Source organism: Protopterus annectens, chromosome 4.part1 (genome assembly GCF_019279795.1).
Source record: "Protopterus annectens isolate FY-2018-M chromosome 4.part1, PAN1.0, whole genome shotgun sequence".
NCBI lineage: Eukaryota > Metazoa > Chordata > Ceratodontiformes > Protopteridae > Protopterus > Protopterus annectens.
In genome coordinates, this window is record NC_056734.1 from 742585801 (window position 1) to 742604541 (window position 18741).

The following is an 18741-nucleotide window of genomic DNA, read 5'->3' on the forward strand; positions in this document are numbered from 1 at the left end:
GTTTTAATAAAGTAACCACTTTTTTATATTGCTGGCCTCCCCATCTCCCCATTCTTGTGGTTTATATAATACCTACTGTCGTGCTGGTTTGGTGCTTTACAAAATCTCAAGTAGGTCTAAATCCTATGTTCTTCCTACATACTTCATAATATGTTTTTAGACTGTAATGACAGGGAAATGATTTTAAGTAGTTGAGAGAGCTGGGATCGAATGTTCTTATTGCAGGTTCTGTTGTAAGGCTGGACCCAGATTACAGTAATGCTTTGTTTGTGAAACAGAAAACCATGGTGCCTGTTGTTCATAAGTTGAAAAGGGTGGGATACTCTTACCAATTATGTGTTCCATCTACTTTACTGGTGTCAGCTCTTGGCCAACAAACACTCTGTGGCAACCCAGAAGACATTAATGCTTTTGGAAACTCCTTAACAACACAGCACAAGACTTCCTTGTCATGGACTAAAATCTGTGGCATAGATGTTTCCCAAGCCAAAAGAGATAAGAGAATTACAAAGAGAGGAAATCCATCCTCACTAGCTAAAATCACCTGCAAGGAAAATACTTTAACCACAAGATTTTCAACAGCAAGCTGCTTCTTCACTTTTTACAAGACTTTTACTAGTGGTCCCCCTTCTTTCTTTGCAACAGGTTTTCCTTTCGGCAAGCATTACCAAAGGAAGAAGAGGATATTTTTTTATTACTTCAGATATAACACCAGAGGACCTTGAAAAACTAGAATAATATAGCCACAAGGACATTTCAAACATAAAATAAGTTTGGGTATAGTAGTATGGGATAAATCTTAACATTTCCTTGGACTACTAATAAGTGTGGGATATATTATAAGAATTTCTTTATTTGTTTATTTTGGATAAAAGGCATGCACTCCAAGCTGGAGGTTGGATTACTCTAGGAAGGTTGAGAGAATAATTTTTTTTCCATCACTTCTGGGATCACTGCCCAGACCACAAGACTGCATCTGTTATATAGATTTGGCTCGTGTTAACTTTATTAATTGCTGAGAGGGAATTTTTCTCTTAGCGGATTTTTGCATACAAATCATAACCTGACTATGTTCAACATTTCTGTTTCACAGGATGGGAAACAACTATCAAATGATGCCAGTATTGTCATATCTAAGGTACGTCTCAAAGCTGCTAGATGTTCCTGGAATTTATGGGCATGTGTACTGGGCCCAAGGTAAATGCATGCTTCTTATTTATAAAAAAGCCTAACACTACTGTAGTACCATTGCAAGAAACAAAGCTTAAAATATATAATTTTCAAAGAGTTTTTAAAAGATGGAAGCATTGGGGAGTGCTAGTTGGTCAGCAAAATATGATTGTTCTGATTAGGAGTTATTCATCTTTATAATGAAAACTGTTATCAGTTTCTAGGGACAATGAGGACAAATGCAGCATTATTTTGATGTGTATGTGTAAAGGGGAAGTGATAATAACCAACTTGTACATGTCTAATGATGATATGGTAGAGTCTTTCTAGGCCTTCTTATATCAGAGAAACGTTTTAAGTAGATTGTATATATTTCTCATCATGGGGGGGCTTTAACTCTTTAGTGCATTCACAGAAGGATAGAATTCCAATAAACCATAAGTCATCTCCCAAGAAAATTACAACACGTCACTTTTTGGTGGATACTGGAGTCTCTGAAACCAGGACAGCATTATATACTCAGTTGATTATATTTACTTAGCTCCAATGCAAGGCAGCACAAATAGGATTAGTGATATCTGCATGACAGCCATACCACTGGCAAAAGTTGTTTTAAGTGCTAATACTTCTAACTCCCTTTCTGACAATAGTGGAGTTTTAGTGGAAGTACTATACCTGTTGGCAGTAATTTGGTGTCATTTATGGCAGCTGGAGCCTATGATTTTAAAGGATGAGAAAGGGCATAGAACTATTTCTAAAGGACTACATGTGTATTTTTCTTCTTGTGACAGATTTGAGTCAGTAGAGGGGTCTAGATGGGAAGAAATGAGAAAAGAAATTAATGTAATAGGTAGATAATTTCATTCTAAGCACAAGGCTTACAGCTCTGTTCTGTCTGCCTTGGTTCATGGGTGGAAATGCTTTGGATGATAAACCTCCATTCCTGGTTAATGAAGCAGCAAAGAAATAAACTGTAAAACAACATGCATTATTACAGAGGGTCATAAAATGTAGTGGACATGATAAATCTCTGTCCGATAAATCCAAGAGCTCTGTATCAAATATTCAGATAGATTAAAGCAGAACTTTACCTGGACATTTCAGTTCTCCCCTTTGTTTAGTGCCTGACATCTCTCCATGCCTGCTCACACACCAACAAAGCCCAGTGCTGCCATGACACTGTTTTGGCTGATAATCCCCCTTCTTATCACACTGAGGAATGTAAGCTCCAGGCATTGGTTTCACTCTTGCTGCCTCTCTCTGGCACTTTGTCTGAACATCATGTGCTGTGAAATATGATGTAAAAGTTTCAGTTTAGAAAATGAGGGTAAAACTTGCTTAGTGTTTTTGAAAAATGAAATAAAATAATTACATTATTCATGTATTTTATAAAACAGTGACTGAATACACTCATCCTAAACACATATGGACTTTTATGTCATTTAAATATTTAGGTAAGAATGAATTTTGAGGGTCTGTACACATTAAACATTAGTCAGTAATCGGTTTCTATATAAAGAAATTACAAAATAGCACCTGAGTTGCAATTATTTTAGTTTTGAGTACATATAGCTTATGCTTAACTACAAATGCAGTAACTTACTTTAAGGCTGTATTTGTAGCCACACTGAATAACATCAACTTTTAATGAATTCTGTTTGTTTTTCATATTTCATCTGAATGTAATTACAACATTTACAGAAAATAACAAGAAATCACATTTAATGGCTTGTTATTACATGATTGGGAGCAGCTATATTTTGTCATGCATTCATTCCCAAAAATTTACATTTCATTGAAGTGTTTCATTTTTCTGCTTTTACAAAGTGATGAATGTCTGTAGATTATCATTCTTTGTTGTTACATTTAGTCTAATTTAGGGTCTATATTATAACATCGAACGATCAAATGATCAAACATTGTTATATTGACCCCTAAATATCGAATGCACAAAAGATCAAACAACCAGAACAGCGATTTTTTTTTTCAGGGAAACACTAAATAAAGTGGGGGGTTTTGTCCCCCACCCCCCCATGTGGGGGGCTGCATCCCCCACACACCCCCTACTTAAATATACCAACTGCAAAATCGCACTATAGTGGAAGAAACGGCAGAACCCGGAAGGCCGGCCCAGCGATTTCTTTCCCTTAGTGTTCGAACTAACAGTGTTCGATTATCTGATCATTCGCTGAAATAAAATAGGCCCTCCAATTTATTGACTGTTTCTCAGGGTGCAGAGATGAGCATTTTGGAAAAGAGATTGCATAGCCCTAAGGACGGAAACCCTCAGATATGCTCAGAGTTAGTTCACACAACAAAAAATACACTGAACCCACAGATATTGCCAACAATCTGGCTGACAGGTTCAGTGCGAATTTCTCCCCTCCCTCACCCCCAAAAGAAGAAATACTTATCCCAGCTGAATGTAATCTCCCTGTCATCTCAGATGTCCAAGTGAGAACCGCCCTCAACAAAGCTAAAAACACAGCATCAATGGGACCTGACGGTATCCCGGGTTGCGTGCTACGTGAACTCCAAGAGGAGCTAAACCCGCACATAAAAATACTATTTAACCTTAGCCTTACTGCAGGATATGTACCTGAACACTGGCGTACAGCAACAGTGGTCCCACTCCACAAAGGGGGTACCTCTACAGACCCTGGGAACTACCGCCCCATAAGCTTAACCAGCCTGGTCTGCAAAGCTATGGAAAGAATCATTATGGAACTCATAAACAGAGACATAGGGGACCTACAGACACTTGACCCCACCCAGTTCGGCTTTGTAAAGGGCAGATCCTGCCTTTTGAACCAGGTTGACTTTTTCAAAACAGTCACTAGAGCCATTGATGAGGGCAAAGCAGTCCATACAGCCTACCTGGACTTGCCTAAGGCCTTCGACACAATACCCCACTCAGGCATCATAGATAAGCTCAACAGCTTAAATGAAAACCCTTATGTCACTAGATGGGTTGCAAACTGGCTAAAGGACAGAACCCATAAAGTTAAAATCGCTGGAGCAGTCAGACTCAAAGCCAGTCACAAGTGGTGTCCCACAGGGATCTGTCCTGGGACCCCTCCTGTCCGGCATTTATTTCTCAGATGTTAAAGCAAACATGGGAGGGTTGTGGCTGACAAAGTTCACAGATGACTGCAAACTAGGCGCCATAGTTGATACACCAGTGGACACATACATCCTACAAAAAGGCCTCACAGAAACGGACAACTGGTGCCGGAGTCATGGCCTTAAACTAAATGCCAAAAAATGTATAGTCATCCCCTTTGGGAAAAACAAAGTACCCACAAATTATCACATAGACAGCAACCCACTGAGTACAGAAAAAGTAATCAGAGACCTAGGGACCCAAGTCGACAGCGACCTCTCATTTGACACCCACGTTGCCAAAGTGGTTAGAAAAACATTCTACCTTGCACATCTTATCATGAAGGGCTTCACATCCAGATCCAAGGATGTCATTGTACCCCTATACTCCTCCCTCATCAGACCCATGATTGAGTACAATGCCCCATTTGGTATGTACCTCACCCGGCATTTGCAACAGCTGGAGAGACCACAAAAGTACCTCACCAAGAGGATCAAGGGTCTCCAACATATGTCTTATTCTGCCAGACTAAAGAAACTCCAGCTCTATTCAGTAGCATACTGCCTGCTCAGAGGTGACCTCTGCCTGATGTACAAGGCCATGTCCAATCAGGAACTGATGGACATGCTCCACCTCAAAAAATCCAAATCCATCAGGACCACGAGAGCTAAAGACTTAAACCTCGGCACAAGTATGAATAGGACATGCTGGAGGGATAGATTCATAACCCAGAGGCTTCCCATGCTCTGGAACAAGATCCCAGTTCATGTTAGGCAGAGCCCCTCACTGACTCTCTTCAAGAGAAATCTTGATGAGTGGATGGGAGATCGTAAGTTTACCCCAGGGGTCACATCTGTGTCACTACTAGACAGGGGCATAGTAAACTAATTCTATTATATAAGGGGACCTTCATTGTGTCACTACTAGACAGAGGCACAGTATTCTAAATCTATTCTGTGCATTTTTGTACCATTTCATGGGGGGGGGCGAAAGCCACATCACTATGGCTAGGCTTACAAATGCCCCAGGGCAGATAGCCTAGTACTAAACTATGAAACTATGAATGTTTTCATTTAAAATATGTGCATTTTGAAATAAATTATTTCAAATCAAATTATTGTAAGCAATGGGTTATGTGGAAGCAAAGCCCAGAAAAAGAGAAAAATGAGAGGCAAACTGAAACTGAAAATGAAAGAGACTGGGAGAGAGTTGTATAGTAATTATGTACGGCATATATATGAGTGTAATTATTTATAATATTCTTGGTTTTCTTTTTAATTAAATATGAATATTCTATCAAATTATTTTACAGAGTGTTAACCCACTAACACTTTGACTGAGTGAAACTATTTGATAGGTTTTGGACAGAATGGACAAGATGCATTATTGTTTAAATATGAGGGTGAGGGAGACAAATACAATACATTTTACTGTGGTTTCACACATTGCTTTGGCAGAAGGGCCAGTTAACTGATCATACTGCCTTCTGAATGGAAAAAAGAGACTGGAAGGAGGATTGTAGGCCTTTTCGAAAAAGTGCCATGTTAAATGAGGAATGGGCTCAGAACTAAAGCGTAAAAATTATAAAGTAACGAAAGCTCTTGACTAAGTTTTTATTTAATTTTTGTTTACAATCAAGAAGACGTTAGTTTTTAGATAGTGTATTGCAAAGAGTTATACGAGTGTGACCACTACCGTCTATTATAGTATATTTATTTAATATAGTTAAGGGTGTTCCAGATGTTTTGATACTGAGTTATTTGCAATTATTAGAGTAGTTATTATCATGTCTGATTTCAGAATTAAAACATATAGGAAGCAGATTATGAAACCTCCTTTTCAAATGCATTTCACAACTTCTAGAAAGTCTCAATAAAATGTGAAGGACCATCATAAATAGTTCATATTCGATAATTTTTCATTGTAATGTTCCTTGAAAAAGGAATGCCCTTGGCATTCTGATATTAACTAACATATAAAGAACTGAATATTTTTTCCACACTTAAACTGCACAAACGTGAAGTGCTGAAGGCTTGTGATCTACCGACTCCATGTAAGTAAAACAATTAGCCATCAGTGCAACTGTTTTGGCATATCCAAACCAAGATTTTTCCCAAAATGCTTTGAATTACACTGATAATTAATACTACTGCAGTGTTTGCGCATGTCTGGACATGTGTTGCTTCAGGTGTGTGTGTGTGTGTGTGTGTGTGTGTGTGTGTGTGTGTGTGTGTGTGTGTGTGTGTGTGTGTGTGTGTGTGTGTGTGTCTGTGTTTGTGGATCTGCATGTGTATCTGTGCATCTGTGTGTGTTTGAGTCTCTGCATGTGTGTCTGTGTGTGTGTGTGTGTGTGTGTGTGTGAAATCAGGTGAAGGGGTAATACTGAAGTACAGTGAGTGTCTGTATGCGTAGTATGTGTGAGAATGTCTATGAGTGTGAGTTTTGAGTGTGTGTGAGGGTGTATGTGTGTGCATTTATATGTATGAGAGTGTGAACTTCCATAGCTCTCATCTTCCACTAGAATAATAAAGAACGGTTATAATACATGAGGGGGGCATAAGGGATCATGGACACTTTTAAAATATTGCTCTAACTTAAAATGTCACTATTACAATAAATTTTGCAGCAAGAATGTACAACTAAACTATGAGACTTATGAATCTCTAAAACCTGACATTAGTGATGGACTATATACATCCATGACACGGAAGGCATAAGATATAAGAGACAAAACATTAGATATTTTATAAAATAGGAGCTGTTGACGATTATGTATGTATGTGGACAGTATGTGTATATGTTTGTGTGAGTGTGTGTGTGTGTGTGCTTGGCTGTGTGTATGTATGTGTATGAGAGACAGAGTGTGCAGGCTGAATATAAGCTTTCCACTTACTGATATACCCACTGTAATCACTCACATTAATACTATATAACTATTAAAGAATGTGACCAAATGCCAACAAAAATACTAGAAAATGCTACATGGCTATGCTTTATAGAATACATTTCTGAAGAAAGCATGCAGTTACTATTACCTTTGCAATCAACTGGTCCCTGGTGCTCACTTCCCAAAATCTTGTCTCCATTCACATCTACACACCAACACTGCCCAGTGCTACCATGGCACTGCATCGGGCGATAATCTCCTTTATAGTTACACTGTGGAGTGAAGGCTCCAGGCATTCGAATCACTTTTGCTGCTTCTCTACGGCACTTCTTCTGAATGTCAGTTGCTTTTAAGAAACAAATACATATTTAACATTAAGAATAATTTTTTGTAATTTCTTTATTCTTATTGATGCTTTAAAATTTTTTCAACCTTTCAAAGGAGCAGGTAAGCACCTGTTATAAGGTTTTGCAGTTGGGCTCTGCCCCCTTGCCATCTTTAGTAATGAGTGTCAACCCTAACCCTAATCCCTAATCCCTTAATCCTAACCCCCACACCTTGCCTTCAAAAAAACCTTCCTGTAACACTTCTACTATTCAGACGAATTTGAAGCTAGGGTTATAGAAGCGTTTAAGTGTTAATATCAAGAAAGGAAATAGTTTTCCTTTCATCATATTATTTCATTCAATATTTTTTTCTTTTCAGTATTGTGTATTGTGTATGTTTGAACATTTTTGTCAATGTTTTCAGTTCAACATTGAACTAGTTCAATCATGCATAATGGAGCCATCTCTCTATAAGCTATGCTAAAAGACAGATTCATATTCATTCATGTCTTCTGAAAGGCTTAGCTTGTTAATAGTTTGAGATATTTCCACAGATTGCCTTTTTTGACATGTTGCAATCAAATGTTTTTCTTTTCTTTTCTTTTTTTTATTAATTTCAAAAGTTTAACTGAGTTTCCTCATTATTTAAAATCTAGTTCAATTACATTTACAGTATTTAGTTGGTTTGGGAAATAATAGTACCTTTTAAAGTTTCCTGGGGATTTAATAAAATCCGTGTAGGAAAAGGGGAAGGCCTCCACAGAAGGTTCCATGTCCGTGTATGTGGTACTTCCTCGGTAGAACGCCATGCATATTAATAAAGGTGTGTTACTGAGGGAGAGCCATGCACATGGTTACTGAATCAGTGTAGGGAGCATGTTACTGTTTCTGGAGATGAGTAACACACCCCTTGCATTGTCAAAGTGCCAAATATCAATGTAGGCATATGTAATAAAAAGTTTTTAATTTTTATTTATTTATTTTTGTGTATTTGAATGGTATGGTGTGGTGCACAGCAGTGGACACATGCCAGACATCTAATAATAGAAACCAGATGCATTTAATTATGAATGTAAAGGTCACATGTAAGTGTAGCTTAGCGTGTTTGCATGGTGCACCATGATGCTCAGCGGTGCTTAAATGTAGTGGAGAGATATATAAAAAAGTAAAGCAGCACTCCATATGGCCATGTAGCTGAATGAGTAGAGCTATAGCCTTGTGTGCAGGGTTCAAATACAGTTATAGGTAATTTTGTAAATACACACTGATGTCCCACTCACCAGGCTGAACAAGGAGAAAATTACAGTGAGCTGCCTGTCGGGTGCCAGGATCCACCACATAACCCATGCACTCAAGTCACTCCACAACAAGTAAAAATATGACTCTATCATTGTCCATGTTGGAGTGAATGACTTGAGATGTACCTCCCTGGACTACATAAAAAGAGTCATGGAAGAGCACTCGGATCATGTGGCCCAGGCAGGTATGACCCTAGCCCTGAGTAGCATCCTGCCTTTGCTCAGAATGATACCACAATATAAGGACAAAATGATTGACTTCAACAATTGGCTAAGCTTCTGGTGTCATTCAAAGGAGGACCAGTATCTGTCTGCCTGGGACGACATGATCTACAGATCATGATGCTTTGCCAGAGGTGCTTTGCACCTGTCGCCCCTGGGATTCAGGTTACTGGCTAAGGCTCTTGCCACCCCTATAGTGCCTTTTTTAGGCAAAGTTCAAAAGACAAAACCACCACTGTAACAGGTACAAGCATGCAAAATCTGAAGGTAATGCTACTCAATGCTAGAAGTCTAAGCCTCAAAATGCACTCTCTCGAGGCACTCCTAAAAATGGAGAACATCGATATCTGTGCAGTAACTGAGACCTGGTTCAAGGCTCCAGAGAGCACGCCTGCAATACCAGGCTACAAGTCTTACCACACTTTTCAGCCACCAAACCAGGATCAAAACACTAAAGGTGGAGGAGTGTCCATATTCACCAAGGATATTCACACCACCAGGTTAGTTGCCCAACACAATGTGTCTGATATTCTCCAGGTGCAATTAACACTAGGTAAGACTAAGCTTTGCTAAGCACAGCTGAGCCTTACCAAGCACTGCATTTTTAAAAATTACCCAGTGGTGGTAAAGGGTGGGAAAACAACCTTATTTAAGTGCAATAGGTGGGAATACAGGAATAACCTGCTGAAGTTTGAACCTGGCAGCAACTATGGCAGGAGTTGGAGAGGGTGTGTGCTTCCAGGTGCAGTGGTGGGCATTCTGGATTCCCAGGTCATGGTTGGCCTCCTTGTAAATTACCATGAAGTCCAGCTTTTGCAGGGCTAGTACCAAGGGTCAGAATACAAATTGCAGGCCTGGGACCAGCTGGTATGTGATCTCACCAGTGCAACTGGTGTTCCCCGCACAGGTGAGCAGATGTATCATCATTATGATGACCTGAAGCATCATAAGGGGGATCTCTTGGCCACCTGGTTCCAGGATGCCAGTATGTAAGCATTGTTATCATTGATATACTAAATTTTACTCTGAATGTGTGATAGACGGGTATGTATAATGGTGTGTTTCTCTTCCCACAGCTGCAGAGAAGAGAGCTCACAACCTGGAGGCCCATGCAGAGCACCTGGCAGGGTGCACCGTGAGTGTGGTGAGTGCAGATGTATCTTGCAATCTATAGTCATATAAACAAGACAAAGTAAATTAGTAACTGCCAGTAGGTATATTCAGTTCTGCAATGAACGTGGTCATAGACATGGACTGATATAAGTGAGTAATGCCAGGTACAGTTCAATAAAGATGAAAGCATGAAGCCTGCTAATGTTAAGGAAATTAAGTTTCTGCTACATTAATAATGGTATGGAAATAAAGTTTCAACTGCATTAATAATGTTAAGAAAATAAAGTTATACTGCATTAACAAATGTTAAGGAAATAAAGTTTCTACTGCATTAATTGTGGAATTACAGCTATATTGTAACACCTAATATAATTGCATTATATGAACTGTTCATCAATAAAGAATGTTTGATATATACCAATCACTACATGAATGCATCTTGGGCTGTTGGTCATGAAACCATGTATTACATCTGTTGTGAAGTAAAAACAGGAATAATATCACTAAGTGACTGAAGATTAGCTAATAAAGAGTATTTTGCTAAACTATAGATGTGGAGCTTACTACAAGATATAATGCATTATGATATTTGTTCTGCACTAAGATCTGAACTAATAATAGGAATGCAGAAGGTGTATTGTATATCTCAGGATTGTCTTGTGTTAACCATTGCATTTCAGCTATATGCATCCCTGATCTTAGGTTATGCTGCTGCAGGCAAGTATAAAACTGTAATAGCTGTAGACTGCAAATATACCATCTGCAACTGTATATGGATCAGGTAACCAACCCAGCCCTCTGATATGGTCTATACACATCACACATATTTCCACCCACTAGGGTTTTATTGTCTACAGCTGCATTCCATATATTACTGCACAGTTCACCTACTATCTCTGTCATGCATGAATCACACGCATGTGTGTTCAAGTGTCACTGGAGTCTTGTATAACACTCTACCTCTATTATCAGGTCATATTTTTTACCAGGTAAGCTCTAGGCACATATCAGTCAATCAACATTCAGCAGTGGCTGGGACCAGCTGGTATGTGATCTCACCAGTGCAACTGGTGTTCCCCGCACAGGTGAGCAGATGTATCATCATTATGATGACCTGATAAATTCTAGGTGTGGTGTACATTTTGTCACACACAGACCAGGGTTTGAATCCAGGGACAAGTACTTTTAACTATTTATAGAAACAATTATGCATTGCTAACAGATATTCTCCCCACAAGAATTACAGGTAAATAAGTGGCTGCAGTAGCTGTTCAAATGGGTTAACAGCATTGCTCAGCAAGGTGATTAGACATCAGTAAATAATGTCAACAAGTACAATACTAATAAAGGTTAATAAAATAAAACTGTTTAATCTTGGTACAGCTGTATGGCTGGTGTGTCTGTGAATGTCTGCTGATAGTCTAACCCCATGCCTACCAAGTACGGGATGATAGTTGTAAACTCTCCATACTGAGCACGATGCATGGCTCTCAAGTGTCACACTGTCCTGGACTGTGATCACTGTTGGCAAATCCCTCGGACACAGATTTATCATCGATTTGATTTATGTCAATAGCACAGTCACACTACATCAGTCCACAGTGCATCTTGGTAGTTATATATGTCCCCCTGACATGTAATAGTCCTCTGTAGCTGTGTACCTGTAGGTGTTACAGCTTGGCCCATACTGCCCCATGCAGATAGCTTGAGAGGTATGCATATGCTACAAAAGCTATAGGGCACTCATATACATAAAGGAAGGTCAGACCTGTAGAGTATATAAGAGTACTGTTGCAAACAATATAGCCTATACTGTTAGTACTTGAACATATTTCTCTCTCCCCCCACCTCTTAAGTGCATCATAATTTATTATTATTGTACATCGGTACTGGTTTACTATTAACATATGTTGTTCTAAAAACTTTATTTTGGGCCTTGTGTTTTATTACTGTTATGTATTACAATGGTTGCATACTAACATACCTTGTTGAATTACCTATGTTGTTGGCCTTTTGCTGTAACTGTTACTGCCATGCTGTTACAATACTGACTGTTATCCCACTTATTGTTGTGTTCCATATGCTATGCAATTTTCTGTTACTGGATTATTTACAATGTTCTGGCATGCTGTTATAACTAACTAAATGTTGTGTTCATTACTAACCTATACACATTGAAAAACCTCAACACCATAGATTGACTGGGTAGGCTGGTTCCTTGTTATCTGCCTACCCAACCTCAGCCAACCGTGGCACTGGATCCCAGCATATTTAGGACCCAAACTGGTGCTGCCCACTCTGCTGGTCCTACATCACCTACAGGTGGAACTGCCTCAGGGGATGGGGTCTGTCCTCCTCCTGAGAGCGGGCATGGAGAGGGAGTTGTCACCCAGTGTCAGCTACCAAAGATGGTATGCAGGATTGTGCACCAATGCTACGAAGATTGCCTATGCTGGATTTAGGGAAGTCTGAGCAACCTGGAGGGGCAAGGTGGCCTGGGCACCCAGCCCCCAGCACAGCCACCTTTGGGGCAGTGAAGGAGCAGTGTTGACTGCCCATGGGTGGAGAGCTCAGTCTCACAGCTGCCATCTGGGTGTACATGGCTCTCCAATTCCACAACACCCTCCAGGCCAAGGTGTTTACCCCCCTCATGTGTCATACACCACCCCTGAATGCTGTCTTGTCTGTTTGCAAATGTAACCTCTCCTACTCAACTTACTTCTTCACATGTACCTATAACCCTTCCCCAACAATCCACTCTCACCAAAAAAAAAAAAAAAAAAAAAAAGGGCACCTGTCCCACAAAAAATGTCATCCCATAGATAGTTCTCTTTTTTGTACACGTGTCCACTGGACACACTTAATTTCATCTAATTGGCTTGGCAACGCATTTATGGTGTCCTCACCCCTCTCTCTGGGGTTTGAGGGTCCAATTTCATGTACAAAATCGCTAAAAATGTACAGCTATTGCTGTACAAGAAGTGGAGAGCTATGGTCCTTTCCTACACCCATCCTGCACACTCCTACCTGCCCTTCAGTATGTTTTTCTGCCTGTTTGCCCCATTTCACCACTCTCCTACCACCCCATTTTTCTTTTCTTTTCTTTTTTTGAATTTAGTGTGGGTTTAAGCAGAGCTGTGCACCGCACAAACCCACTTAAAACTGCTTTAATCACCTTATGCTTTTCTAACAGTGTTAGGCACATCTATAAAACAATCACCCCGAGTCTCAAACTTGTGACTCTGTCAACTACATCATAGTGTACTAGTCCACTCAGCTCCGAATTAAAACTGGTGTTTCCATAAACATATCCTGATTGCCAATGACACACTGCATGTACATATAATGGGTAAAATGACAGTGTACATAGGACTGTGATGTAGACACTAAACCAGTACACAGCCAATAAAATACTGAAGGATGTATGTGAGGCCTGGGATAGCAGATATAGCTGTCAACTGCAGAGACTGTTGCATAATGTCCACAGTTGTGCCACCTACTTTTGGCATAGTTTTTCACATAGCTTTTTCTGTGTGATGTTGTACTGTACTGCACTGTGAGTACTGGCAAGTATGTACAGATTGAGGTTAGGAAATAATGACAGACAGTTCAGTATAACAAGTCATACCCATCCAAACACACATGCTAATGTGAATCCTGTGTAACAGACTGTGTACGCATGCACTTATATCCTCCAGTACACTAAATGCAGCATTGACTCTATAGTTCAGTCTGTTATATTTCTAGTATGCTGTACAGTCCTGGGTTCAAATTCAGTTTGCAGTACTTCAAGTACATGCTTGTGAATACAACAAATTAAGACTGAGTTATGCAATTTAGCCAAAAAAGTTTGCTGCAACTGCAGTCACTGCTTCCGATGTTAGCACATCAAAGGTCTGTAGGTAGGGACACACTGTACACGTATGTATAGGCTACCTATACATCACCTACCACTCTCAAATTTGCACTATTACATAACATATGTACCTTAGGCACATGCCACACCTAGACTGTTATGGGTACCCTTACTCTGGCTCTACTGAGGCACATGCCTCACCTAGACTGTTATGGGTACCCTCACTCTGGCTCTACTGTAATGACACAGCTGTTACTGCTCTCTCACAGATATATGTAGCTTGCTGTTCTCCAGTGTGTTCATACTCCCAGTATGGGTCCTGGGCAAAAATCAGCAGCTGCAGCTTGCAACATATGCAAAAGTATGGTCAGCTACCTGCTACAGATCCAACAAACCTGACAACCTACTAGTACAAGGGATCCACACAACACCTGTAAATAAAGGGTGGTGGGCAGAGGTAAAGTGATAAGGACATGTGCTACAGTCTGCTCCTACAAACATACGCAACTGATAGATCAGCAGCTTCTGCAGCAGCATGCGGATTCTGATGTGTATGACATATGACACTCGCATGTCTCTTCTCCCTTACTGAACTCAACCCACATTGTTTACCACTGAACTGCCACATAATCAGAAAGTCATTTGACAATGGCCAAACATAGCATGCAAAACTGTGAACATACCACATAAATCCTAACAATGGACAGCATTTCCACCTACCCTCTGTGATGCTGTAGCCTCCACACCTCAGTAATATCCATCTGAAAAACTAGGAAAGGGGCAAGGCCTACATGATGGCTTTAAATATTGCACTGTTGTGCCATGTCATTGTCTGAGAGTGCAATCCAGATGATCTGGATGCAATTAGCAAGTCTGAGCTACGGATTGGTACACATGCAGTCACCTGTTATTGAGCATTACCTACAAAAGGCAAGCAGCTGCCTAGGCTGAACAGGTCTGTAACTTACTTTACAAAGTCAGCCTGCAATATCACAAGTATTGTTCTTCAGGTTTTCTATAGAAAAGAATTACAGCACTCTACCAGGTATGTAATACAAGTCCCCATATAATGGGATACAGATGGGAGGATGCTGTTATGGGGAATAGGAATTACAACAGTAGGCTTGTAGTACTTCTCTGGGAATTACATGTTGGTGATATTCTGCTGTCTAACAGCTACAGGCATGCCTTTCAACTCTGCCTGCTGTGCCTTAGATCACAGTTTTGGCCCTCTCACTCCCTCCTACAATGGTTGGCTCCTGTACGGATGCTACTGTATTGTGTGTTAGACATAGTTATAGTAAGTAATGGTGGACACAGCTGCCATATCACATGATGCACTGTCATTCAGCTGCTCTCAGTCTATGAATGTCACACAGGAACACTTTAGACATTGTGCAGGTGTCCCTGATGTACCATGGCTAGGTCACTGTTTTGTCAACATTTGTATCTCATCGCTGGACAGCTATAGCTAGCACACCTGGCAATCCTGTATAGCAGGATGGCAGGTCATAGCCATTAGTAGTGGGGGGACACAAGCCCAACCTCAGTGACAGAGTGTACATACTGGTCATACAATGTAAGAGTATGAATACATTAACAGATATTACTGTAGCATAACTGTTTTCTAGGGTTCTGGTGTGTGCCAGCCAGATTCTCCACATTGTAAAAACAACCATCAATTATTGTCCAACCATTTGCCAGACATTCACATTTGTCTGGCAAAGAGAGCACATATATCAGGCAGATGTACACATTCCACAAACATCTGTGTATGGGAGAAGAAGGACACCTACAGAGAAAATGCCCTACAGCACGTCTGTATTGCTGTCACATGAATGCTGCTGGTCTATCCCCATACACTTGTAGTAACACAGACATATAAGATGAACAGTGGCTGTCTTATATGGTACTGGGGCATTGTGCATAGGGGATGCACTTATATAGATGGCATTGATGGGAGTGGGGACATACAGCACACTCTGTCACTGCACACAGGGACATAGCTGGTATTGCTACTATGTTGCTGATTGCCACATACATACTGTGTTGATAGATGACAGGGTATGACAAGGATGTAGCAGTGGATAGTGCAGGTCAATTTGGATGGGCAGGATCTATACATAGTGGAGAGCAATGTATGTGGACCTGTGATGTGTTCCCCTATTCTTGTCTTTCAAAGCACATGTATAGATGGAGGCACCCACCGTTTTCCACCACTGAAAATGAAGTGATCCTGGATGGCCTGTGACTGCAACCTGCTGTCCAGGAATCATCAGAACCATTAGCAAGGTGCAGTACTGCAAGCTGACCTTGTAACATCAGTCAACCTGGTAGGGCTACAAAAGAGGAGCTACGAGCAGGTCGAACATCGAGCAAAAGACATGGTCAATGCTGCTCAACAAAGGACCGCAACTGTGGCCAGGACTATGCTGTCACTGGTGGAGGGCCTACAGCAGTAGAAACCACTCTTGGCCATGGAGGAATTCCTGGTGAACCTGGGATCAGCTGCCAGCTTCCTAGCATCCACCACCCCATACATTGTTGAGGTTGGTGCCACACCATCCGCAGCAGAAGAGCATCCGGGAAGGCCTCCTCTGTTCAACACTGTAATACTGTATCAGTCATTATGGCAGCTACTGCATACCAATATGCAGATGTAAGATCAATCTGCACCGGGGGGGGTGTTTGTTTGTAATGCACACTTGTGTTCACATTCACAGAATGTCAGCAATGTAGGTGGTATCACATTAGCTACTGTACATGTGGATATACACACATATTACCCTATACCATGCCCCATTTGGTGTTGTTGATAATACCTCTTCCTCACATTTCTATAGGTACGTCAGTGGTGGCTGGAGTCCAATGTCCTGTACCCAGTGAGTGTGATACTGTTTTTGTATGGATCATATATACCTTAAGAATCTTAAGTGCTTCCATTTAGCTGTACACACAACTGACATGCTTAGCCAGAGTACACTTTTTGTATGATCATTTTCGGAGGGGAATAACTGAAGTGCATTACATTGGTAATCACAGTGGTGTATGTGCAGGAGGTGTAACATATTTGCACTTATCTTTGTGAAGGTCTATGCAGTCTGCTATACAGTAGGCATTAGTATGCTCAAGATGGGTGCACTGTATTTTAGGTGTAGGTCTATCACATACTCTAACATATTGCTTATCTCACAGGTGTAAGGTGATGGCAACATTAAGCAGATGAGTTGCAGTGCATGTGGTTTAATTGGCCTGTCTTATCTGTGTGTGTGTGTTGTAGTCTGCCTGTGTGCTGTACATGGGATCAGAAATAACATGTTGTATGTGTAATGCAGTTGTGACACTTCACCTATATGTGTGTGGATCACCATACATAATAGTGCAGTTAGTAATTTTCTTATTTTTTCTTCCTCCTCACAGGTTACCATGGGGGATGGGGGTCTATACTCCTCACAACCTGATGTCAGTGTCTCATCTAATGATGATGATGGCCATAGTGAGGCACAGGTGGTGTTGTCGGGGTCTGAATATGTCCCATCAGTTGACATCCCACTTCCTCGCCCATTTTCCCTACACACAGTCAGTATGCCCACACATACCCATTTCCCTGCAGCCACAGATATTGGACAGTCAGAATGTGGTGACATCAAACAGGAGAGTGTGGTGACAATGGCATCAGTGAGTGTAGGCACTAGGCAAAGCCAGAGAGCTGGCAAGATCCCACACTGGCAGATTGACAGGGGTGCTCATAGAAAGGCTACTGCCCATCCACCACCTGTCACAGGTGTCACCTCATGAGTTACTCATTATGGAGGAACAGGCACATTCTGAATGCAACACCCGATGGATGCTCAGGATTATGGATACATCACTGTCTGACATCCATGACTCCCTCCACCACATTGGTGATGCCATGCATCATTTCACTGATGTAGTGGACAGACGGTGGGGTGAGACATTGTCAGTCATTGACCACACATTGTGCTAGAGCATGTGGTAGGAGTATGGCATCAGACATGTGGATGTAGGTCAGCAATAACATCCGCTGACAGTCCACATGGCCATGCACACTCACAGTCCCATAATGGCAGTACCACCATCAGTACAGAAGGGAGGGTGCTGTCAACACCACAATGTGGCAGACCATGGGCACGAGGTCCTGGCCAGTTCCATGAGGGACATGGGCCCAGCAGACACCAGTCACCATCAGTGACTTCTACCCATTCTGATCCTGGGCATGGTGGTGCCAGTGCCCCTCCTGGCAGTGCCAGTTCCTGTGTCCATGGCTGGAGATGGTGAACTGTCATTTCTGCCATGTACGGAGCACAGCAGTCCAACATATGCATGTGTAGGGCTAATAAATGGCTTGATTGTGTACACACACACACCCATACATCACTGACACATACAGGTCACCAACAGACACACATGGCACCTCCACATGGCCCAGCTGACTAGCACCCCTTCATGACTGCCACACATGATGTCAACTGTTTGGAACAGCTTAGGCCTCTGGCACCACCACACCACACCCTATGCATGTGATGATACCTGTGCCACATCCCTGCCATCCATACCATTAATGCAGGGACATGCAAATATGTGTCTGATGCAAAGGGTGATTATAGTACATTATCTGAGATATTTTAGTGTGGTTGTGTTATGCTATTACAGATGCTGCATGCTGGCATGTGTGATGGGTACACACCAAAGTGTCTGTACTTTTGTTGCAGGATGTTAAATTGACAATAGAGTTGAAGACTGAC

General features: G+C 41.2%; 1 protein-coding gene across 1 annotated transcript in view; it reads right to left on the minus strand.

The window, feature by feature from the left end:
* LOC122801036 (thyroglobulin-like) overlaps positions 1–18741 on the minus strand; it is a 134513-nt gene that overhangs the window by 29474 nt on the left and 86298 nt on the right. Inside the window, exons 3-4 of the mRNA XM_044070499.1 lie at positions 7309–7506; positions 2262–2456 (exon numbers count right to left, since the gene is read on the minus strand). Of these exons, the coding sequence (XP_043926434.1) occupies positions 2262–2456; positions 7309–7506 (393 nt within the window). The remainder of the gene's footprint in view (positions 1–2261; positions 2457–7308; positions 7507–18741) is intronic.